General features: G+C 39.2%; 3 protein-coding genes across 8 annotated transcripts in view; 2 read left to right on the forward strand and 1 right to left on the reverse strand.

Annotated features, from left to right (window-relative positions):
• The window catches only part of cenpe (centromere protein E), a 55,404-nt gene extending 41,211 nt beyond the window's left edge, over positions 1-14,193 (forward strand). For all 4 annotated transcript variants that reach the window (XM_088332992.1, XM_088332995.1, XM_088332993.1 and 1 more), the window contains 6 exons: positions 1,327-1,491; positions 1,570-1,670; positions 1,731-1,828; positions 2,864-2,996; positions 7,166-7,503; positions 14,079-14,193. In XM_088332992.1, the coding sequence (XP_088189118.1) occupies positions 1,327-1,491; positions 1,570-1,670; positions 1,731-1,828; positions 2,864-2,996; positions 7,166-7,503; positions 14,079-14,143 (900 nt within the window). In that variant the 3' untranslated portion in view covers positions 14,144-14,193. The remainder of the gene's footprint in view (positions 1-1,326; positions 1,492-1,569; positions 1,671-1,730; positions 1,829-2,863; positions 2,997-7,165; positions 7,504-14,078) is intronic.
• Positions 1-25,123, reverse strand: part of zbtb17 (zinc finger and BTB domain containing 17) — a 119,106-nt gene that overhangs the window by 68,347 nt on the left and 25,636 nt on the right. For 2 of the 3 annotated variants that reach the window (XR_015850146.1, XM_088333000.1), the window contains exons 13-15: positions 20,089-20,358; positions 16,951-17,040; positions 15,661-16,060 (exon numbers count right to left, since the gene is read on the reverse strand). Coding sequence is in view for 2 of the 3 variants with exons in the window: in XM_088333000.1 (XP_088189126.1) it covers positions 15,675-16,060; positions 16,951-17,040; positions 20,089-20,358 (746 nt within the window). In the remaining variant the exon portion in view is untranslated. Of the gene's footprint in view, positions 1-15,385; positions 16,061-16,950; positions 17,041-20,088; positions 20,359-25,123 lie in introns of those variants that run through there. The other variant, XM_088332998.1, reaches the window with a different exon arrangement.
• LOC148370476 (zinc finger BED domain-containing protein 4-like) overlaps positions 4,361-25,123 on the forward strand; it is a 214,916-nt gene continuing 194,153 nt past the window's right edge. The window contains exon 1 of the mRNA XM_088333001.1: positions 4,361-5,090. The gene's annotated coding sequence lies outside the window, so the exon portion shown is untranslated. The remainder of the gene's footprint in view (positions 5,091-25,123) is intronic.

Consider the following 25,123-nt stretch of genomic DNA (forward strand, 5'->3'; position numbering starts at 1 on the left):
TTGAAAATCAACAAGCATTACTTTGGCTTCTAATAACTTCAGCCGGTTGTGACCAATTCAAGTGATTGACACATTGATTTTGTCAATCCAATACCCAACATAAATATATTTATGTAGTGTATTTAAATCACTCTAAAAAAATGTGCGTAAGGTCACTCACTATCCAGTTTGTCATGCGCAAGTGTGCACAATCGGCAATAGACACGTGGAAAGAAATCAAACATTTACAACTATTAAAATTCACAATGTCTAAAAAAAAAGGTCGAAGTAAAATATACTGATGAAGAGGTTTAAGAAATGTCCTTTTTGAGGGTCCTTTTAGTCTCCAAATTACCGCTTTTGGCAAAGCCTACCCTTAGAGAAAGGTGTAAAATACAACGTTTAGTATTTCAGATTGTGGTCAAATTTGACCTGGGAGTAAGTAAGGCTTCATGCTATTGTCTCAGTGGTTTTCCTATTAAGATGCCCATGCAACACAGATCTGCTGGTATGTGATTGCAAAAAGAAAATTCAGGCGAGAATAAAAACATTTTATTTTGTGTGTTCAATGTTGGTAGCATTTGCAGTGATTATCTCAGTGATTATTTTAGTTGGGGACCAAACTTTCCAACGTCACCTTCAAAGAGAAACTAAAACCGTCCTGATTCTCCAAACGGTTCAACAACAGCAACTGATTTACTTTGAGTTAGTCTTCAGTTGGGATTTTACGTGAATTTTACAGGATTAAGGGGTAAAATATGAAATGGACTTGCTTTTTCTTGAGTTTTAAGTTGTAGAGAAATTTTAGCTCCATCCATCCATTATCTGAACTGCTTATCCACAGTAGGGTTGTGGGATGCTGGAGCCCATGCCAATTATATTCGGGCAGGGGATACACTGAACTGGTTGCAGGACAGTCGCGGGCCACACAGATGCAGACAACTCACTCGCTCATTCACACTTAGGGACAAATTGGACTGGCCAATTAACCTGAAATGCATGTTTTTGGAATGTGGGAGGAAACCGGAGTGCTCGGAGGAAACCCATGCAAGCACGGGGAGAACATACAAACTTCGCACAGGAAGGATGGTTGCTAGATTTGTACCCATGACCTCAGAACTGTGCCGAGGACATTCTAACCGCTCAGCTGCCGTGCCGCCTATTTTAGCTACTTAAAATCACTAAATATATCTTAGCAGTGCAACTTAAAATGAGTGCTTAAACATACAAGGAAGAATAAAAGCTATGGAGACTTAAAATGACCAAACTGCACCATTTTCACCAATATTCATTTGTCAAAGTAGCAAAATGGTAACAACATCAGCCTGATTATGCCTTTTTTTTAAGACTTTGGAGCTAAAGATTAGCAAGCTGGAGAAGGAACAGCAGAAAAACCAGTGCAACACAATGGTTATTCAACACCTGGATGCAGAAGTTGCACAAAAGCGGTTCCAAGTTGAAGAGTTTAAGAAAAAGATGGAAAGCCTCGAGAGTCAACTGCAGGTTTCTGAGGTAGGTTGCCCCTTTCTTTTAAGGATTATGATGGGATGTAATCGAAGATGACATTTGACACGTTCACTGCTTCCAAAGAACCATGTTGAGCCTTCGACCGCCGAGTTGGAGAAAGTTCAAGCTCAATTGTTCAGGAAGGAAATGGAGCTGAGCGTTGCTGCTGATAAGCATCAACAAGAGTAAGGGACCAGACACAGGAGATTTGTTTCCTTGTTCTTAATACCATTTCTTTTGGGAAGACTGCAGAGGATGACCACGGCTCTGCAAGCCAAAGAGGAGTTGGTGAGGAAACTGAAGGAGTCTGTAAGGGAATTGCAGCAGCAAGACGACCAGACATGTAAGGCGGCAAACCTTTTCACTCAAGGTCCTCAAATTCAAATTACTGGGGAGGGGACGCTGGTGTTGAGATTTGGGTGAGGTTGAGCCATAACTGCCTTTACACAAGTTTAATAAAATAATTTTACTGTTCTCAATGTTTTTTATACACAATATAATATCTAAAAAAAAGTATAGCAAATAAGAAACTAAATATGCCAGTGGATGAATGTAACTAACAAACTTTGCTCAACAGCAGAAACTTGCCCAAAGTACCGTACATAAAGTTTATCACCCGTCCTTTAAGTTTCAGTTCAACAGCAGAATCTCCTCCCACACATCAAAAGCCCCTCATTCTGCATTGCAATTTTAAGGGACAGTGTGTAATATTTTAAGTAAAATTCATGATTATATTGCAAAAAGAAAAGAAAAAAATCTGAATTGTTTAACTTGTAGTCAGTGCCATGGCTCCAACAGGAAATGGCTAGCCACTCATATTCCGGGGCAGATGTACGTGGTAATTTGGAGCCCTGCCTAACTAATAAGCATGGAGTTGGCATCCATAACTAACTTGCGCAGGCGCAATAACATTAATTTCATATTGAGACAGGAGCCACATATGGGTCGCAAATGGCTGCATGCCGCAGACCCATGTCTAGAATGTTCTAAAGGCCTACTTTGGAAGGGATCAGGCCCGCCAACAGATTGAATCCAGCCCATGAGGCAACACAAAGAGAAGTGCAAGAGAAAATGTCTCTAGCGCTCTCTATTTCTCCTCTCTACTGCTCCCTCCTCTCTCTCGTTCTCTTTATTTTTCTCTTCCTCTATTTCTTTTGAATCTACTAGTCTGTACAAACACCCTTCCAAGATATTGATTTGTGTGTGATTGGTTGTCAAATGTGTGCCCTGTGATTGGCTGGCATTCGGTCCAGGGTGTGTTCTGTCTACTGTTTGAATGCAGCTGGGATAGGGCTGCAGCACCCTTTATGAAGAAAAGCAGTTTGAAAAATGTATGAATTCAAAACCCAGTACTGTGAAAAAAAAATTTCATTTGTAGTCATGCAAGGGGAAGAACTTGTCAATCGACTGCTCAACTCGCGAGGTCTGGAGAACAAGAGTGCCGCATCTGTGCAGAAGAACCTGGAGCAGGAAGTCAAACAGCTTCAATCGAAAATCGAGCAGCTTGACAAGTAAGACGGGCACACATACCGAAAATTCCGGACTACAAGCCGCTACTTTTTTTCCCCCTCTAATTTTTACTATGCTGCGACCTACAATATGGCGGTGCAACACATTGCAAACAAGGGTATTAATTGTGTCAGACTATTCACAACTATCGAAGTGAATAAATCAGATTGGCAGTCACTATTAATGCGAGTGAGTTAAGGCTCTCTCACTCCTTGTGCATATTGAGAGGAGATCAAGTGTTTCTCCTATTACTTAAAAAAAATATACATGCTGACATTAGTTACTTACTAAGAGAGCTAAGCAACAATTATGTAGCTGGCGGTTAATAGCCTAAAATTATGTCAGTTTTTGTCCAGATAGTAATCACATACCTGATAGTCACCTGCTGCTGCCTTACCAAAATATTCAGTCAGCCGTCTGTACTTGTTTAAAATATTCCAAGCATGTTTGTATAATTGATTTTTTATGGCATAGTGTCTCCTATGACTTTGTTTTGTGGGCTAGGGATGGGAGAGCTTAAGTTCAGTTATATGGCTCACATGTGCACAGGCGCTATTTAGGATTGACCGCTGCGGACACAGTCTGCAAACGAATGCACAACGTGTTACTTTTCTGTGCTAGACATTTCCCGGCTGATTTACATTGTAAATGTAAGAAATGAACGTGAAGGAGTTATTTTTTTATGGCTCTTAAGCCTTCATGGTATGCAGGTACATATTACGTACATTTTAATTGGTTTTTTTGTATTTCGATCAAAGAAAGATCATTGAAAACTAAACATTTGGATCTCAAATTACCACCGGGTTTTGAAAAAACGTAGATGTTAGAAATGGGATTGTGCTGTCATTTGTTATTGTCTTTGGGAGCCAACCACAAATTATACACAAATCGTTATATGTACATTAAATGGGCCTATATAAATCCTCTATAATGCATAATCTTTAAAACATAAACCTTGTTTATTTCAATGCTTTTCCTGGGACTTTGGTATTTTTCTCCTCAGTGTGTTGGTGAGTCATTGTATGGAGAGTAAAAAAATATATATTGAGTGTTCAAACCACTACACGAGCTGGTGGTGCCAAAGTTCAAATAATAATTTTGCCTGCAAACCATTGACTGGTGAGGTTTGGGGATACTGCTACTATCAAAAAAAAAAAAAAAAATATATATATATATATATATACTGGACTGTCTCAGAAAATTAGAATATTGTGATAAAGTTCTTTATTTTCTGTAATGCAATTAAAAAAACAAATGTCATACATTCTGGATTCATTACACATCAACTGAACTATTTCAAGCCTTTTATTATTTGAATATTGCTGATTTTGGCTTACAGCTGAAAAAAACTCAAAAATCCTATCTCAAAATATTAGAATACTTCCTCAGACCAAGTAAAAAAAATAATTTTATAACAGCAAAACTAAATCAAACATTTGAAAATGTCCATTGATGCACTCAGTACTTGGTTGGGAATCCTTTTGCACGGATTACTGCATCAATCCGGCGTGGCATGGAGGCAATCAGCCTGTGGCATTGCTGAGGTGTTATTGATGCCCAGGATGCTTCGATAGCGGCCTTCAGCTCATTTGCATTTGTAGGTCTGGTGTCTTTCATCTTCTTCTTAACTATACCCCACAAATTCTCGATGGGGTTCAGGTCAGGGGAATTAGCAGGCCAATCAAGGACAGTGATGCCATGGTCAGTGCACCAGTTACTGGTGGTTTTGGCACTGTGGGCAGGTGCCAGATCATGCTGGAAAATGAAATACTCATCTCCATAGAGCTTTTCAGCAGATGGAAGCATGTAGTGCTCTAAAATCTCTTGGTACACAGTTGCATTTACTCTGGACTTGATGAAACACAGTGGACCAACACCAGCAGCTGACATGGCTCCCCAAACCATTGCTGACTGTGGGAACTTCACACTGGATTTCAAGCAACTTGGATTTTGCTCTTCTCCAGCCTTTCTCCAGACTCTGGCGCCTTGACTTCCAAATGAAATGCAAAACTTGCTTTCGTCTGAAAAGAGGACTTTGGACCACTCTGCAACTGTCCAGTGCTTCTTCTCCATAGCCCAAGTCAGACGCTTCTTCCGTTGTCTTGAGTTCAGAAGTGGCTTGACCATGGGAATACGGCTATTGTAGCCCATTTCCCGGACACGTCTGTGAACTGTGGCTTTTGATACCTGGACTCCAGCTTCAGCCCACTGTCTTTGAAGCTCCCTCAAATTCTGGAAGCGGCTCTTCTTCACAATTTTGTTAAGGCTGCGGTCATATCTCTTGGTTGTGCAGCGTTTCCGGCCACATTTTTCCCTTCCAACAGACTTTTTGTGGATATGCTTTGAAACTGCACTCTGTGAACAGCCTGCTCTTTGAGAAATTTCTTTTTGTGTCTTACCCTCAATGATGGTCCTCTGGACAGCAGTCAGATCAGCAGTCTTCCACATACTTGTGATTTAGTTTACTAAACCAAGCTGAGTGTTTTTAAGGTTCAGGAAACCCTCGCAAGGTGTTTCGAGTTAATTAGATGATTCAGGTGATTAGTTGAATAGCCTACTTGTATACTTTTTCATGATATTCTAATATTTTGAGATATGATTTTTGAGTTTTCTTAAGCTGTAAGCCAAATTCAGCAATATTAAAATAATAAAAGGCTTGAAATAGTTCAGTTGATGTGTAATGAAACCAGAATGTATGACATTTTTGTTTTTTTAATTGCATTACAGAAAATAAAGAACTTTATCACAATATTCTAATTTTCTGAGACAGTCCAGTATATATATATATATATATATATATATATATATATATATATATACGTGTATATATACACAATTCAGATAGTTTTCCTTATTGTGACGTTTAGGACTTGTACTATCATAAGGGGTGGGGGGAATACATTGATTAAATCCAGTACATGTAAGTCAAGTCATGTTTATTTGTATAGCTCTTGATCACAAGGAGTCTCAAAGGGCTGCACAGACCACAGATTATTGCAAACCACAGACTTATTACACCATGCACTTGGGCTCGTTTAAAACCAATACAAAAAACTAAACGTGCATTTTTAAACTAGTGTTGAGTTCATAGTTTAGTAGACACTAAAAATAAGGAAAGATAAATTGATTTTGATCTTGCAAGGAGAACAGGTAAGGACCCAAACCTCCCAAAGGAAATTTTAACCTGTTCTCATACATTTTACTATACTCTCACAAACATAGGTTAAATCTTGTTTGCCTGAGCACTTTCTTTTTATTAAACATCCTTGGTAGTTGGGCCCAAAATATGATGTAAACAGTGCGCTAACGATCACAATTACGAACAACAGGTCTGATGCCACTAAACATATTTGGTTAAATTACCGTAACTCTGCCACCATATGAAAAAAAAAATCTAATTAAATCTAAGTAGTTTTCCGAAAACACCCACAAGGTGGCAGCAACTTCCAGCAATCTTCCCACATGTGTCAACGGACTATTCATACAAGAAATAACAGACTGGGGCTTAATAAGTCAAGATTTTTTTTTTAGTTATCTGTAACCAATCAAAAATCATTTGAATATTTCTCAACGAGTTTTGATTCTCACAGTGGCAGTAAGTTGGGGTACTGATGGGTTATCTACCACACAGGCCTATTAAACGCCTTACTGTGAAAAGTAGTTGACAATGTATGGGCTTCTATTGGGCAAGACTCAAAAGCATTTTTTTGTATATATTTATAACTGTTCTTTTTTTTTTTACCTTTGTTGTCTTACAATGTGTTCAGTTCAATTGTGTATTTCATTATAAACCTGAAAAATCAAAGTCTGTTATTTATTTTATTAATTTTGAACTGTTATTCCATTGTTTTAACACATAGGTATGGTAAATATTGCCAGATATTGAAAGTTTGGGTTGTTCTGAAAAATAAAGGCCAACAGTAATCACTCATACGTAATTTCTGACTCTATCACGGTCAAAATAACAAGACAATTCTTAGCAGTTTGTATGATACTCGGGCGATAAAGGGTTCAAATAATAAACACCGACATGTATTTGACACAAAACGCATTCTTGGGACAAATTTGCTCATGCGGCTTTTAGTCAGGCGCACTCTGTAGTCCGCAATTTATGGTACTTAAATTTGGTGGCATCAGTCTGATGTTGTACATGTGTTTTGTCTTTCTCCAGCGTGATTTCCAATCAGCAAGCTGACATTGCTAAATGGAAGAACCGAGCCATCAAGCTCAAGTTGAAGACCAAAACTGACCCCAAGCCAGCTTTGCCGTGCACTCCCACCAAACTAAAACTCGCCGTCTCCCCCGATTTTTGCCCCCAATCGCCCAAAAAGTTCCTCTTCGTACCTCAAAAAGCCTTGGACACCCCCAGGAGGCTTTTGGATTCGCCCAAAGCCCCTTTGCTGGAGTCACCCAAACACAACATTTTGGAAAAACCAGTAAACGACGATGCGCTCTCCAGGTCCTTTCCCAAGATGTTCTTTGATAACTCTACTCTTGGCATCAGTGCAGGTAAGCCATGGCTCAAGAAAAGGAAGCTTGTACAGTGTTCCCACGGTGTATCGCAGTTTAACTTTCATGGTCTCAGTGCATTGCAGATTTTTTTCCAGTTAGAGGTTCCACGGATAAATACGTAGTTTGCGGAGTTACTGCATCACTTCACAACGATCTTTATAATTACACTAAAATCAATCCGAGAACTGCCTTCTGTATCTTGGAGCAATCCGGATGAACTGTCTTCTAGACTAGTGTCAAACTGAGAGCACATAACAGAGCACATTAGAGCAGTAAATCATACTTGCACTAACATGTGACATCACTTTATCGCACAGGTTTTGGAGTTTTTCCCTTGCTCCCATGTTGGTCTAAGATCAGGGGCCGGTGTAATCTTGACCTATGCAGTCTTTCGACACATTTTGTGATTAAGGGCTATACAAATAAACGTGACTTGACTTGAGGTGTGACATGCACAAGTATACTCTCATACAAAGAGTCATACCCATGCACAAACACGACTATACTCTCATACATACTACTGTACTCTCATACACACACTACTACAATCTCACACGCACACTAGAATACTCTTACACTACTATTCTGTCACACACACATACTATATTCTAAAACACTACTATACTCACATACACACACTATGCTGTCACAGAGCTACTATAAGACTTTAACACAAACTACCATATTCTTATACACACACACACTACTAGACTCTTAGACACTTTCTACAGGATTTAACCTATGTTTGTGAGAGTATAGTAGAATGTATGAGAGCATAGTAGTGTGTATTATACTCTCATGCACACAACTATGCTTTCACACACACACACCGCTATACTCTTAATATTAGTTCAGGCTTATGCACTTTCATTGTGCAAATGCAAAGGTTTAGCATTTTTTTCCTCTGGGACAAGGAAAGCTGTGCGCTAGGCAACAGATGTAGAAGTTTTTGTGTGGACTATATGTATGAGAGATTATATTAGTATATTTGTAAAAGCGTATATTGGTATATTGTAAAGAGTATACAGAGTGTCTGCTGATCCTTGGAGAGTCTTAAAAGGCATTAAGTTCATTATTCTAAGAATAAGGCCTTAATTGGCATTAACATCTCTTAAATCCAATTTTTGAAAGTCTTAAAAATGTAAACACTTTAATAAGATGTATATTTGTCTGCACTAAAAAAAAATTGTAACATGTATCAATCATCTATTTTAATAATTCACATATTTTACTTTGGTGGCAACCTGGCATGATCACAATAACGGAACTATCAAAACAATAATGTAGGTTCAGTCAGGCCTTTCATAGCAGACGCATGTCTTAGGTCTACCCACAATACACATAACAACTTTGGACACAGATATTTACATTGGACCATGGGAAAATGTACATTCAATGAAAAGTGGCTGTCCGACCAATTTTTCTTGCCTTTGCTAGAATTTGTGCTAGGTAATGTGTAAGAGGCACAGTGTATTGTGTGCAAGAAATATTTGTGTTTTTCTTTTCATTCAGTTTGTTTCAACTGTCTTTTTAATTCTGTTGGCTTGGTCTTGCATTTGATTGTGAAAGGCATTCGAAAAAAGTCTTAGTCTTGAATTCTATATGCCTTAGGCTGTAGGAACCCCGTTATGGTAGTGTTTGTGCATGGGTATGATTGTCTCTGTATTAGAATGTAGTTGTGCATGTGTTAAAGAGAGTAGGATGTTATGTGAGAGAGGAAGTATGATTTACTTCTCAAATGGCTTCTCATAATAAACAACTAACCCCTTATAAGGGCAGTTTGCAGGCAAGCTCATCGGGAGTGGGGGGGGCATAGTACGAGTGACATCACGCAAAAAGAGGTCATTTTTTACATTTACCTTTTGACATTTAAAGAGAAATTGTGTGTTTTTAGCGCCTCCGAGTAGTAATAATAATAATAATAATAATTTCCTTGTATTGTCATTCTGTGTAACAATGTACACAGAACGAAATGTCGATTGCACCTGACCCGTTGTAGCGAGCCGATGCAGCCGCAGCCAACAGAGGGCGCCGCCGACCACTTTTTAAGTCTTAGGAATGACTCGGCCGGGGCGCGAACCACCGACCTCCCAGTCTCAAAGCGGGCGCCTTACCATCTAGGCTACTGAGAAAAAGATTCATTAAAAACCATGTATTATTGTTTGCAAAAAGCATAAATTATATGAACATGCATTTATTTAAATGCTCATAGGAAGATAAATTTGTATTAATTTAACATAGGGCTTATCCAGGTAGCTGGTATGATTGTTGGCCATGAAGCTGCTACGGGTATGCCCACACACTTATTTCCTAGTTTCTTTGCTTTTGCCTTTGTTTTTTTTCTCTTTTCCTTTTGGCTTGAGATCTGAATATTGACCTCACCATTGCAGAATATTCCACTTCTCTAAAAACCCCTTGGTTGCTTATGCTGTATGCTTTGGTCGGTGTCCATCTCCATCCAAACTGTGAAGCACTGTCCAATTGGCTTTGCTGCAGATGGCTAGATCCTTGTTTACTTAATAACGCTAACCAGCTCGTGGCCCGCTCCGAAACTGGGAGGTCGCTGTTTCAAGCCTCGGCCGAGTCATACCAAAGACTAACGACATTGGTACTCATTGCCTCGCTGCTTGGCGCTCGGCATTAAGGGTTGGAATTGGGGGGGGGTTGGTCACCTAATGACTCCCAACACAGCAGTTGGGTCTAAAATGGCGGCGCCCTGTTCGGCTGCGGCTACATTGGCTCACTACAGTTTAACTGTACGAGTCAGGTGTATCAACATTTCGTTCTGTGTGCATGGGTACAAGAATGACAATGAAAGTAAATTATTCTTTTAAATTCTTCTTCTAATTAATCCGGCTACTCTTGTGTTCACTGATTACAACACATAAGTGACCCAGTGCCCTTAAAACCATGCCATTACACTTCCTCCATTATGTTTCATAGATCATGTGCTGTTTCTTATTTTTCTCAAAACTCTCTTCTTCCCATCATTCTGGTACAGCTTTCTTCGTCTTATCTGTCCATTAAACACTTTTACAGAACTGGGCAGGCTTGTTGAGTTGTCTTTTAGCAAAGTCAAGTCTGGCCTGTCTAATTTGGAGACTAAAGAATGGCTTGCAACTTGTGGTGAACTCTCTGTATTTGCTTTCATTAAGTTTTCTCTTTACTGTAGACTTAGAGACAGATACATCCACTTCGTGGGGGAGTGTTCGTCACTTTGTTGTTAGTTGATTTTTATTTAACATAGGGAGTGTTCGACGATTATCCGTTGTGTTCTGTGGATGTCCTTGCCTTTTTGAATTGCTAACCTCACCAGTGCATTCCTTATCTCTTTGTAACCAAACTGTTAATTTGGCTTCTCCAAGCATTATAGATTTTTTTTTGTCTCAGAAGCTTCAGTGTCACCTTCATTGAGCCTTTTTTGTATGCACGATGTGGTCACTACGGCTTACAAATGCGAAACCACACACCTATAATCAACTCCAGACCTTATCATATTCAATTGATGACAAGTTAACAAGAGAGGAGCCTTCAGTGTCAAAAAGGGGCTTTAAAGATTGTAGGGGTTATTATTCCTAACTCTTACAGGGTTTCCCATAGAATTATTGAACCCGGTTGGTAGACATTCTGGGGGCGTGTCCAGGGGTATGTTTGTTTCACAAACTGTTATACGGCGACACAATTTGAAATGATCAAAAAACGTATAAAATATGGGGAAAAACTGGATTAGTTGACAGGTATGTTATTGTAAAGCAAACCTATTGGTGATGGGAATTCCAGTTCTTTTAGAGAACAGGCTCTCAGCTCAGCACCCAAATGGCTCTTCGGATGTTTTTGTCACTTTAAAGCAGGGGTGTCAAAGTCAAATGGACGGAGGGCCAAATAAAACATTTGGCTACAAGCCGAGGGCCGGACTGTCCAATCTTTACTGAAACCAAGATTTAACCTACTGAAAACACAACAAATATATTACAATATGATTGGATAAATAAAGCAATATTTTCTTATGACTGACAGTCATTTTTAATTTCAGCAGGCACAAAATACAAATGTCCTTTATATAAAAAACTCATAACATATCTCATAACAACAACTCATAACCATTTTCTATCATTCAATCATCTGAAATTATTAAAAAGAAGTATTGCCTCGAAATACAATAAAATAAAGTGCAAAAATCTCTTGTTACTTAAAACCAATAGAAATCAACACACTGGACCTCATCTGTCCTGCTCAAATGTACATTGACTTTCCTTTCTGGGCTTTCTCTGGGTTAGTGTGAAAAAAAGGAATTACTGATTAACAAATAATAACAATCAAAAGTCATTTTCTCTGCTAAATAGGAGACAATTTTATCAAAAGACTGTTGTCCACATCAAGATCTATTTTCCATGAAAAGCCAAAAAACAAGAAACACTCCCAGGACAGAGTCGGCAAACAAAAACATAGTCAACATAGACAATAAAGCTTTAAAATTCCCGAGGGGAACAACAAAAAACAAGACCTTCTTTATGTGCATATTTAACCTTTAAACTTGAACGGAGTAAAAACTTCAAATGTGTAATTGCACAGGAAACATTACTGTATTATTAGTGTATTTACATACATTTATATACAGTACTGTATTACTACAACTCTACATTACTTGTTTGAGGCTGACGCTGATACTTGGCAGTGCTTCATCTTTTGCACAAGTTGCTCTTTTAGATTGTTAGACAACAGGTCTACGCGATCAGCAATGGTATTTCTGCTCAGGCTGGTGTTTGAAAAAAGTTGTCTTTTGCCTGGGCAAAGTTCGTCACAGACTTTAAGCATACAGTTTTTGATGAAATCCCCCTCGGTAAATGGCCGGGCTGATTTGGCGATCTCCTCTGCTAAAATAAAACTGGCCTTGACAGCAGCCTCGCTTTGTGACTGTGCTTTTCTGAACAGACCCTGTCGAGATTTGAGACCTCGTTTAAATTCCTCGACCCTCTGTAGCCTTTGTTCTATGTCCAGAATCTTGGTTTTCTCCGTGTGTTTTGTTTCATGATGTCGTCTAATATTATACTCTTTCATCACCGCCACACTTTCTCCACATAGCAGACACACAGGTTTTCCAGCTACCTCCGTGAACATGTACTCCAACTCCCACCTTGTTTGAAAGCCCCGGTTTTCATTGTCCACCTTCCGTTTAGCCATTTTTGATTTTTGCTGTTTGCTAATGACTGCTGCTGATCCACTGCTGAATAAATCAAACCGCCCCCCGCTTTGCTCCCGCTCGGCGCGTCCCCGTTGCATTGTGGGAAATGTAGTATTCATGCGTACTGCGGGCTGCTGGCTTACAGCGGCCTGCGGGCCGGATCTAATAATACCGTATATTGATATCGTCACGCGGGCCAGGTAAAACCCTCTCGCGGGCCTGATGTGGCCCGCGGGCCTTGACTTTGACATATGTGCTTTAAAGGATATACTAGAAATAATTATGTAACATTATGCATAAAATAAATAAGCAAAAATGCATTATACTAGTCTTTTTTTTACACTGCAGTGAACTTTAAACTAATTTAAACTTTTTTTGTAAAAAACAAAACCAAATCCCTGAATAGCAAAAAGCACAACAAAATAAAAATTAGAAATTTTAACTCTTCAGTGCTATAACAAATATACATATAAAAAAACTTTTCACTTTTTACAATTCAACTTCTATCAAGTGTAGACTGAAGCAACACAGAACGACTGAAAAACACGTTAAATTATAAATTAAGATGCGTATACCAAAAATCTCATTTGTTTCTCTCATTTGTTTTAAGCTTTGAGGGATTGGTTTATATTATTCTGTCAATGAAAGACAATGGATAATGTTTTGGAGCCATTAATATAATTAGTCCAAATAAGGATCATTTTTCTGCTTTGACCCATTTTTTAGAATTTTTGTTCCCTCTGTATTGCAATGTTTCTCGAACCGTTACTGTGCTCAATGTGCTGCTGTGGCGGTCCCTTATTCCAATTTGGATACAAGTCTCAAATTGCAGCTGAGATGGTGCACTTTAAGCCCATATGAGTTATATGGTATTTTGGAATGTTTTTATGTGAACAGCTAAAACAACAAAACTTGTGTCCCTGACCAAATATTTTCGGGCTTTACTGTGGTTTCAAATGTATTTGAAAGCTAATGGATCAATTGGCAGGGTTTTTGCAGATCCTTAAAGTCTTAAAATGCATTGAATTTATTATTCTAAAAATAAGGCCTTAATTGGCATTAAAATGTCCTTAATCCAATTTTACAAAGCCTTTAAAAATGTGAACACATTAATAAGATGTATTAATATTATTTATTAATAAACAAAAAATTTGTTTTTTAGTTTTGTTGGTTTCAATTGTTTCTTGTTGACTTGGTCTTCGATTTTGTTTCACAAGGCTTAAAGAAAAATCTTAAATTTAACATGCCTTAAGCTGTAGGAGCCTTGAGTTGGAAAACCAAACACACAAACATCTTCGACAATTTTTTTGCAGTCTTTGTTTGTGAATGGGCACCAGATATTCATTTTTATAAGTGCTGTTTATTAATGATTGTTTTTTTTTTTTTTCAGATGCCAACTCTGACGCAAGTCAGTCCCAGCCCATGGACAGGCCAGAAACGTGTATTACACAGTGAATAATATTCCAGTTCCTAATTTTGTTATTAAATCTGTTTTATTATAGTAACTCTTTCTTTCTTATTTCTTTCTAAATATATTATGCAAGTGACTCCAAGCCTTCCCTGGCTTTGGTGTATGTAAAGATAGATAATGACATTAAAGATAATTCAATTCACAGGGATCAGAATGGAGATTTTCATTTTCAGCTGAAATAGCCAGGGTCCAGTGGCCGCAGGCCCCGGCCAGGTCCAGGGCCAACAGCATTTATCTTATTTGCTATGTGAAAATTGCACTAGAATGAATTAAATCCAACAAAACAGAAACCATGTATTATATATATATATATATATATATATATATATATATAAAAAAAATAATATATTGACATTAAAAGCATTTGTAATATTGAACATGATCATAATGATACAAAATAATTTATCTTAATCATGTTTATAACAAATTTTAAATTTTGTTTATCCTGTTCTAAATATTGTATAAACACAAAATATAAAATCATTTCATAAATAAATAAATTTATAAGTACCTCAGATTGGGGTTGACTGCTGCTAGTATTTGAAGTGGAAGGATTTGGAACGGCCAATAATGTTGAACCGGTGGTGTTACTGTGAGTTTCACTGCCGATTTTAAATGCGGATCCGAGTGCCTAATTTGATCGACGGCAAGCTATTTTTGCTTTGTGCTTGTTCATTTTAGCATGATCGATCAGTACCACACAACCTCGCGTACCATAATTGATCAGATCGACACAGTATAGACACAAAAAAACATATCCTTGCGCCGATTTTAACGTTTACTGTGACAGTCTTCTCCAGCCATGACCACTTCAATGTATTCTTGATTCCTTTACAATCTCGGAGACAAAAGCCTCGTCTTCTTTTCTTAGTATTTTCATATTTACTTTTTCAAACACTCATTTCACCGTTTGAGAAAGCCAATGCTCTGAACAAAAGCTCCGCTGATTGATTAAACCTATCGACCAATGGTAGGAGTCGATCTGTTAGCTAAACCACGTTGTGTGACGAAACAGTCACGTATTATACTTCACCCCCCCCAAAATATTTTCTCATCGAATTTAGACGATTTACGGAAATGACCTTTGGGGTTCAAAAACAGCGGAAATCGGCGGATCCGTGAAAAATTCTGATCCCTGAATTCAGTTATAAAAGACAAAACAAACCCCCAAAAGTGTTGTTTCACATAATGCAGAAACTTAACTTTTACATGACATATCTGAGACCTTTATTGCAGTACATTTTATTGGTCAACAAAAAACGTAGTCATGTTATTAGCCCCACAGAAGACTTGAAATACAAAATATACTGTCCTAAAAATAATCTCTTTTGGAAAATACTTATCCCATAATATCTGAGGGAAATCTTCATGTCCAGAGTGATTACTAAGGAGGGCAAAACAGTACTTTTTTCACATCTTGATTTAAAAAAAATATAGCACAGTGTTGGAATGATGCACATCACTCACCGTGTTGTTGAAAATGTTTTTTTGTACCACTCACCTCGTTGCTAGCGTCTACACGTGAACCTCACACACTACCAGCTCGCCTTCAACTTTCTTATCCGCCTGGAGCTCGTCCATTCCTGTCTGTCCGTCCTCCCGCTTCCCCTCCTTCCCCTCTCCTCCTCGGGACTGCCGACTGATTTCCTGTTCTCCGTCGTCCCCTTCATCGCGAAATATAAGCTCCCCTTCCTGAATCACTTCTTCGGACCGGGGTCGCCAGGCAGCGGCGTCGTCCCCCTCGGCGGCAGTGACTGCTGTGTACTGGTAGAAATCTGAGTCTGCTTGAAACATGACCAAGGCCTGAGCCGTGTGGATTCGAACGTGCTGAGCTAGCGAGCTCGCGTCCAGGAATTTGTCACCGCAAGAATCGCACGCGTAAAGGATCTGCGTGTTGGGGTCTAGGAACAGAAAAGGGGATGAGCATGCAAAACAAAATGACATAATGATATCGTCCATTTGAATTAATAGAGCATATTCCCGCACTATAGGCAGGGTCACTTTAAAAATTAGATAATTACCTGTGGAAAAATGTAAACAGTAATGTAATCTGAATACAATAATATTGCAGTAATGTAACTTGATTACTTTTGGATCAATCCAATGCCAAATATACCAATAAAAATGTGATGTCTGGTGAGAGTGAGGGCCAGTGCCATAGAGCACAGCGTGAGCAGATTGTGCACAAACATAGCGAAGAAGTGGTGATTCCACTGTTTACAAGAAATACAAGTTTTCAATCAATATATACTTTTTTTTATAAAATGGAACATTGATAGTTCAAAGTTTTTTTTGTACCACTACGAACTGAAGGAAACTAAGGTCTGGTAGTTGTTGGTAGTTCATTATGCGAAACGAAAACTTTTCCACATGGCAGGTAAAATTTGCTCTGTTTTAGTTCACATTTAGGAGCACATCTGCAACCCCATATTCTTTTAAACACTTCCTAAATTTCTAACAAACTCTCAGATATCTTCTGTTCAAGTTTGACTTATTTGGAGTAATTCAGATTTACTAAACCAAGTAACACTTTCTCACAACATAACAATACAGTGATTTTATAATACAGTATATGAGATAATGAAACACATGTACAATCTAACATGTTAAACTACATAAACACGTTTGAAAAAAAAATATGGTGTAATATTTTGTAAGAGAAAATACAACATTATGTAAGGACATGAAGCCGTGGAGGTTGACAGGTATGTAAATGTTTTCAAACATATTTGTTTCCTTTTCCTGAAGGTACAGTAATACTTTTGCACAACGCTTGTTTTTGTTTTCTCACCTGCTTCTTGCACTTTCTCTACCGCCTTGGTTATTTCCGCTTTCAATGCTTCTGTTGCATCAGCGCATATGGATGCATCCACGGGCAACACTGAAAAGACGATCGACATTTGCTTACAATTTGAGTGTGCCATACATATAAGTGTGGAGGTTTGTTAAAGGGGGCCCGTGTAATATTTAGAGCCTTTTAATTTTGTAAAAAGCATTGATTTGAATACGAGATTGAAAAAAATACACTTTCATACCAATGTTAATTTTAATTAAAAAAAATCATAGGTAGGTCTAGAAATTAGAATTTGTTTTAAATAGTGATACGCGCACTTAGGTTGCCGCCATGTTTGTCAGCTGTCTTGCTGCGACACTGGTTTTCGTTCACATTAAACAGTGCCATCTAGTGGTCAAATGTTACACACTGCAGCCTTGATGGGTGGGCGGATCCAGAACTCAAGCGCTGCGGTCTTAAATGCTTTAATCTTTAAAGCATTGCTTTAAAGGGTTTTCTCCTGACACAGCTGATGTAAATGATCTGGATCATCAAATCAGAATATATATTTGTCAGGGATGCACAATAACTTTTTTCTACCAAAAACATAAAATCCTGCTCCTGAGGACCGATAAAGATGCTGATGTTTTTAAATGCATGTTATATTTTGAAAATATTAAAAAGGAATAGTGACACCCTCCCCCCCAAAACACCTTTTGTGATCTTGCCATGTTTCCGGCTTTAAACTTAAAGCTAAAAACCTGAAAATATTTTCTAAGAATCAATAACATGTGAAACACATTCAGGAAGCGGGCCTAATTATTTCAACATTTTATATTACATTTACATCAGATATACTGAAAGGTAGGTGTTTCAGAAATATTGCCCCTGTTCTCTCAGCTAAGCCAACTGGCTCCAGAAGTTTCCTGATGACTTTTGAATGATCCAATGTTGACCTAAATGACTACCAATGACAGAGTGTACTATTGCGGCTCTATGATAGGCTCAGGGGTCTGTAAAAGGAGTCAGAATTATGAAGACCAACGAACACACCAGGCAGGTCTGGGATAAGGTTGAGGAAAAGTTCAAAGCAGGAATGGGATACCAGAAGATTTCACAGTAATTACACACTTCCTGGAACATAGTGCAAGCAATAATATCAAAATGGAGAGACCATAGACTGCAAACCTACCAAAACCCAGCAGTTCCTTAAAACTTTTGGCCCAAACAAGGAAAAAAAATAATCAGAGAAGCAACGAAGATTATCATCAAATTGGATGACCTGCCGGCATAAACAGCTAAGGTGAGACAATCTGCATAAACAGACTATTAGTCGCACTCTGCATAGATATGTCCTTTATGGAAAAGCTGCAAGAAAAAAGCCCTTCATGAAAGAATCCCATGAAAAATCCCTTATGGATTTTGCAAGAAACCACATAGGAGACACAAATAACATACGGAACAAAGTGGTCTAATCAGATGAGACCAAAATTGAACTTTGGGTTGAATACAAAGTGTTACGTTCACACATCACCATGAAAACACCATCCTCACTGTCAAACATGGTGGTGTCAGCATCATGCTCTGGGGTTGATTTAATTCAGGAGGGACTGAGAAGAGTGTTAAAGTTCATAAGGAGATGGATGAAGCCAAATAGAGGGCTACTCTGGCTAAAAATCTGTTAATCTGCAAGAGACATGAGAATAGGACGCAGGGTCACCTTGCAACATGACAATGACTAAACATAAAGCAAAATGTCCAATGTTCTGGCCAGGTCTCATCTCAACAGGCATTACCCATAAAACGAATGACCTGGAGCTACAACTCGCGGGAAACTTCTACATTCATGACTCTTGTTCAGAATCACCCAGCTACCTTGCGCTTCGTTATCACGGATTCACTCTTTCGCAGATTTTGAAGTGATTTGGTCTTTATTGTCATTGATGTTGTATTCTGCGTTGTGTTCTGTAAGACAGCAAACAGTGGGGTCACATAAGGGTGGGCACTCTGTGTCGGGTGGGTGTTATTGTCCTTGCACGCGACTGTGATAGGCTGTTGTATGCTGTCAGTCCAACAGCAAGCGGGCAGTGCCTCCCAAGACAAACAGCAGCATGGCGCCGTTTATTGAAAAATAAATTCATCAATTAAATCAGACCCTAAGAAAAGTCAGAAGAGCGGAATGAAATGGTGAGCCCCAGTGGGTGCTCCAAGAATTTTTTAGTGGGTCCTAGAAGCGACTTGGTGTGGCAATTGTTTTGGCAGAAAACAATTGCGCGTTCTGAATAGATTCTTACTAAAGAAACAGTGTCCAGCTATCAGCGATTTTCGCATTGAAAATCATGTAATACAGAGGAAGCACGCAAATCCCAGGGAAGCTTTTGACTGCTACAAATATAAGCCATGAAACGGATGACCTGGAGCTATAATTTGTGGGAAACAGGTACAGGGACGGTTGTATTTTAATCATCACTCCGCTCAATTACAGGCCAGCAGTTACTAGTGCACAGCTATCTTGGCTGCTCTTTAAATTGTTTTCTTACACTGAAAGGAGAAGTACTCCAATTTTGTTTTACTTTTGTGTAATGACAATAAATCCATTCGTCTAAAATTATGTGTTCTATGTAATTATTTGTATATTTATGACTGTAACCTTTTTACATGTTTGCAGTCATATACTCTCGGTCGGTAATGACGTACTCCCGATGTAAGTTCAACCCTTTGGGGGCTTTAATGTAAGTGTGATGCTACTATCCACTTACTGTTAAAACCGAGGAATTATTGTATTTTATTCATTGCGGAGACCTTGCTGAAGTAATGGTTACCTGATGCTAGCGTGCAGCTAGCTAGCCATTCTCTAAATGGCTTTCTTACTCTGAAAGGAGAAGCCCTCCAATTTCCTCGGACTTTTGTATAATGACAATAAAGACAATTTATTCAACTGGATTTCTGTATTCTATTATTATTTGTTGATCTATAGTTGTTATGTTGTTACAGTCGTATACTCTCAGTTGTAATGACGACATCTGAAGGTAAGTTTGCTTTAATGAAGGTTGCGGATTTTTACTTTTCCCGGGGGTTTCCGAAGGTCCCGATTAACCGCGTCAACCGAGGTATCTCTGTATATCGAAGCGAGCCAGGAGTCGTCAAAAGTCATACCTGTTAGTTGAGCCACAGAGCTAGCTGTCAGGGCTTCTGTTGCCAGGGTAACGATCTCATCGCTAATAGTCACAATGTTGATCTCGCCGTTAGCTTGCGAATCGTCAAGGCATCCGTCAGTTTCCTCATCAGTCCCGCTCCCGGCACCGGAGCGCCTTCTTCGCCGCTTTATGCCGGCTTTGCCGCGGTGGACCGTTTTGATGTGCGAGCGTAGATTGTCCACACGGTTGAAGCCTCGGCCGCATTTGTCACACAGGAACGGCTTCTCTCCTTCACAAAGAACGAGAAAATCGGGATAAAATGAAACATTTTTGTGGGACCCCAGTCGGTGGACAGTCGAGGGTATAGGTGTCGACATGGGGTCCGTGGGCCAGTTCAGGCCTGCCGACAGATTGAATCCGGCCCACGAGACAAGCCTGAGAGACGCTCAGAGAAAAAAAAAGTCAAAATACAAGCTGCAGTTTTCAATAAAGCTATGTCTTTCTTTCTCCCATTTTCTGTCTCCCTATTTTTCTTTTCCCTCTCTTCTCCCTTTCCTCAGGATCTCTTCTCTCTTTGTCTTTCTTCATCTTTCTCTTTTTTTCTAATATCTCTTTCGTCTTCTCTTTTTGTCTTTCTTTCTTTCTCTTTTTCTTCCTTTCTCCAACTATTTTTTTCTCTCTTTCTCTTTAATCTAATAGTCCGGCCCCCTGTGAGTTTTTTTTCTACTATGTGGCCACAAGCTCAAATAGGTTTAACAGGCCCAGTCTAGGTGGGATCTGGTGTCATAATACTCAGAAGGAAGAATTGTACATTTCAAATCCAAACTCATTGATCTGATGCATTTTAGATTAAAATCAAGAAACTTGATCTATTAAGAATGTGTACCTTTGTATTGAATCATAAATACACTAGGAATGATAGCAATGACGTATCTAACAAGCACTCAAAGAATGGTATGCGAGACGGAGTTAAACAAATTTGCTCGTCATCTAGTTTGACTAAAAATAACTAGTGTTGTTTGGATGCCGATACTGTACTATTCTAAGATAGCGTATCGCAGAGTAAACAGACCAAATCATCAATATGAGTTTTACATTTTTTTCAAATATAATACCTATAGGCAGCACGGCGGCGCAGTGGTTAGCGCTTGTGCGGCACAGTTCATGTCATGGGAACCTGTCGTGGGTTCAAATCCAGCTCCAGACTTCCTGTGCGGAGTTTGTATGTTCTCCCCGTGCTTGCGTGGGTTTCCTCCGGGCACTCCGGTTTCCTCCCACATTCCAAAAATATGCATTTCAGGTGGATTAGCCGGTCCAAATTGTCCCTAGGTGTGAATGAGCGAATGAGTTGTCTGTCCCTGTGTGCCCTGCAATTGGCCGGCAACCAGTTCAGGGTGTCCCCTGCCCATGCCCGGAGATGGCTGGGATGGGCTCCAGCCCCCCCCGCGACCCTAATGAGGATAAGCGGTACGGATGATGAGATGAGATAATACCTATACTGGTGATTTGGTCAAATTACAGTATTAAATATTAGTACTGCTGCTTTTGTGATTGCTGCTATGACAGGATGCCGATTCCTCTTTGATGGTTTACAGAAGGTTATTTCATACCTGTCAACTTCAGCCAATTGCTCCCTTATTAATGGTTGCAAATCCCTTATTAAACGATAATCAACCCAACAAACACAACACAGTACCGTTTTACTCACAGCAAGACTATCTAGAACCAAAAATTATTTCTAAAATTTATTTTATGTTTTTCAAATAAAAAAATAAAGTTATTACGACGTACACAATTTGAAAGGATCAAAAAACATAAATATATATGGGAAAAAAGGAAGAAGTTGACAAGTATGTTATTGTAATGAGCACCTTATTAGATATGGGATTTTACGGCTCTTTTTAGAGAAGCGGCTCTTTTAGCTACGCTCACCACTGCGGCCATTTCAGCTCCCAAACGGCTTTTCGGATTTTTCTTCTGGCTTTAACTGATATATTATCGATAATAATGTATTCACTTAAGGGCCCGGTCACACAGCTGTTGCGTCTGTATCCTCGGGTAAAATTTTGCGATTTTTTATTTGCCCGTGGTTGCCTGCGGTGGAAAATGCGCAAAATTGGCCAACACGCTGTTCATCCGTGGTATGCCCGCGAAACATGCCGGCGGCTGTTCCGCTTCCTCATCGCGTCAGTTCTACGTCCTTTCCGCGTGTGGACCACGGATATAAAAGCTGCCGAAATCATAACTGCTCAAGACACAGTCCCGTGAAGATAAAGATTTACAGCTATGGCACCGATGAAGAAGCCGATATGTTATTATTGTAATAGTTTTTCATTTTTATTTTATTATCTTGTTATGAAATGAAAAGAAATGTCAAGAAATAAAAATGGATTAAAACGAGGTCACTACGGTGACGGGGATCCATGTTCACCCCTTGACGTCTCGAGCACAACTGACGTGTGCTCGGCAAATCGCGCTGAATATACGCGGAGAAAGGCGTTTAACCGTCACACGTGTTACACACGCTAATTCACGTGATAACGCCGCGATACAGGCGCAGAACAAACGTGCTATGACCGTGCTCCACCCGCGATTACCTGCTAAAATTCCGCGTCCTACCCGCGTGTAACCGTGCCCTGGCCGCGGCCGTAGCACGTCGTTCCGCGTCTGTACCACGTCATATTCGTGTGTGTACCCGCGGTTACCCGTGGTCTAAAGTTTTGAGCAGCGCAAAACTTTTTCGCGCGATCAACCGCGTGTGAAATTCTTGCCGCGTGTAAAGCACGGCTGTATCTCGTCTGTATCGCAATCTCAAAGCGTCCAGCCGGCTCTCTTTAAGAAGTTGAGCGCAGAAATTTCTGGTCGTGATTCAGCCGCGATACAGACGCAAACGGCTGTGTGACCGGGCCCTTACATATGTAATGAATAAATAAGATGTATTATACTACTAGATTATGCAATTTTTCATATTATTTTTTTATTCTACAGTAAACTTTTAACCAATTTAAACTTTTATTATATATATATATATATATATATATATACATATATATATATATATATAAAGTAACTTTAAAGTCAAGCAACTCAGAATTCGTAAAAACAAACTACAAAACATAAAAATTAAAAATTTCAACTCTTCAGTGCTAAAAAAACCCCTACTATTTACCACTCATGTTTACCATTTTAGGCTTTAAAAACACAGAAACAACAGCTTGACTTGTTCCTGTGCTCAATGTGCTTCCCTCCATCCTCCTTTGTTCAGCAAATATGCATATTAACTAATCAACCAATTAACCAAAAGCGAGTGAGATGACAAAAAGGGTGAACCGAGCATACCATGGCGTTTTAAATGGAGGCAATTATTGGAAAAACTAATTATTATAAGTTGGTTTCATTAATTCACATTTGTATATATTTTAAAATACGATTATATTTTTTAGCAACACAAGATTATGAGACTTTAGCGGGGGACCCGCCAGAGACGTAATTTAGAATGGGAAACACTTATAATATTATTATCATACATTTTTCTCAAATCAGATTAAATCAAAGTACTTTACATGCAAATCTTAACACTCAAAGTGCTGCATAAAAATAGCCAGCCAAAAATGAATGAGTTTTTTTTCTTTTATTGAACTATATTGTACAACTACCCTTTTGGCAGAAAACAATTGCGCGTTCTGAATAGATTTTTACTAAAGAAACAGTGTCCAGCTATCAGCGATTTTCGCATTGAAAATCATGTATTACAGAGGAAGCACGCAAATCCCCAGGGAAGCTTTTGACTGCCACAGTGATAAAGCATGCCAGGTGTCGATATCCTACAGCACATGTACAGAAAAGAACCTGACTATGTTGTCTCTCGCCTATACAAGATGATCATTCGGCCAAGGTAAGGTGGATCTGCTCCCCTGTATGGCATTGGTTGAGTACCATACACAGTATCTGAGGTCTGAGTCGATCAGGAGGATTCCCCTGCTACCGGTAACCATAAAAACCAGTACTGTCTGTTTCATGTGGGGGAGCAAACCCCTACCCAAAAGAATGTCCTGGAAAGGGATGGGCACCTTCAGGCTGTACCTGCTCAAGACACACCGAAAGAAATGGTGCCCTGACGACCCAGGCGGTAATCATGCAATAATTCATTATAACAGGTTTCTGGTAGCTTATAATGGAGCCACAACATGAGCATTCAAAGAAGATGCACTATGGTAGCCCGAAAGAAATCGCTCAGCCTATTTTCCCATTTTCTTGCACGGCCAAGGATAAATTTCAGCCAGTGGCAAGACATTAAGGCTGATGTTCATCCCCGCGGGCGACAATGAAAGACTTAGTGAGCTAGGTACACTCTGAGCAGCTGAAAAACAACTAGTTGGAGTTGGTCAGAGATGGTGGAAGTGGCTAACTTTCGTGGCTAGTGGAAAAAGCTACTTGATAGGCAGATATCGCTCGCTAGAGAAAACCAGAATTTGTCAAGCGTCAAGACCCTGAATAACAGAACACATCTGTGGAAGGCCTGCAGCCAGCCTAAGTCATGGGACATCATACCTGTCAACCTGAACGGTTTTGCCGCACAAAGTATGTTTTTTATGCATTTTAAGACGAGTACGACGTACAAGGAAATCTGTTCGGAAAACCACTAATTTGTCAATTGCATGCATCTGCCGCCTGGGGATTTCCAATCATGCATCATTCAGGAAAAAAAAAGATATAGTATACGATTATTTTGTATTTTGTACAAGAAAATACGACAGTTTGTATGGGCATGGAGCCGTTGAGATTGACAGGTATGGGACAGGCAGGTCTTAGCTATGGAATGGAAGTGGTACAAAAATTCCATGTACAATATCACATCTTATGTCTTCACTCTTATAGAACAGGGCTTCAATTGATTAAATTTTGATATTCAGGAATGAATCCTAAAAGGACAAAAAAAAATCATCAACTGATTTACCTAAAATGAAACACAAAATGGTTAATAGTTTTAACATGACATTTTCAAGCCAAATCAGTGCAAATGAGTAAGCCTGGTTTGTATGCATTCACATACA

The sequence above is a fragment of the Urocampus carinirostris genome, chromosome 3, assembly GCF_059441175.1.
Source record: "Urocampus carinirostris isolate Australia breed hairy pipefish chromosome 3, RoL_Ucar_1.0, whole genome shotgun sequence".
NCBI lineage: Eukaryota > Metazoa > Chordata > Actinopteri > Syngnathiformes > Syngnathidae > Urocampus > Urocampus carinirostris.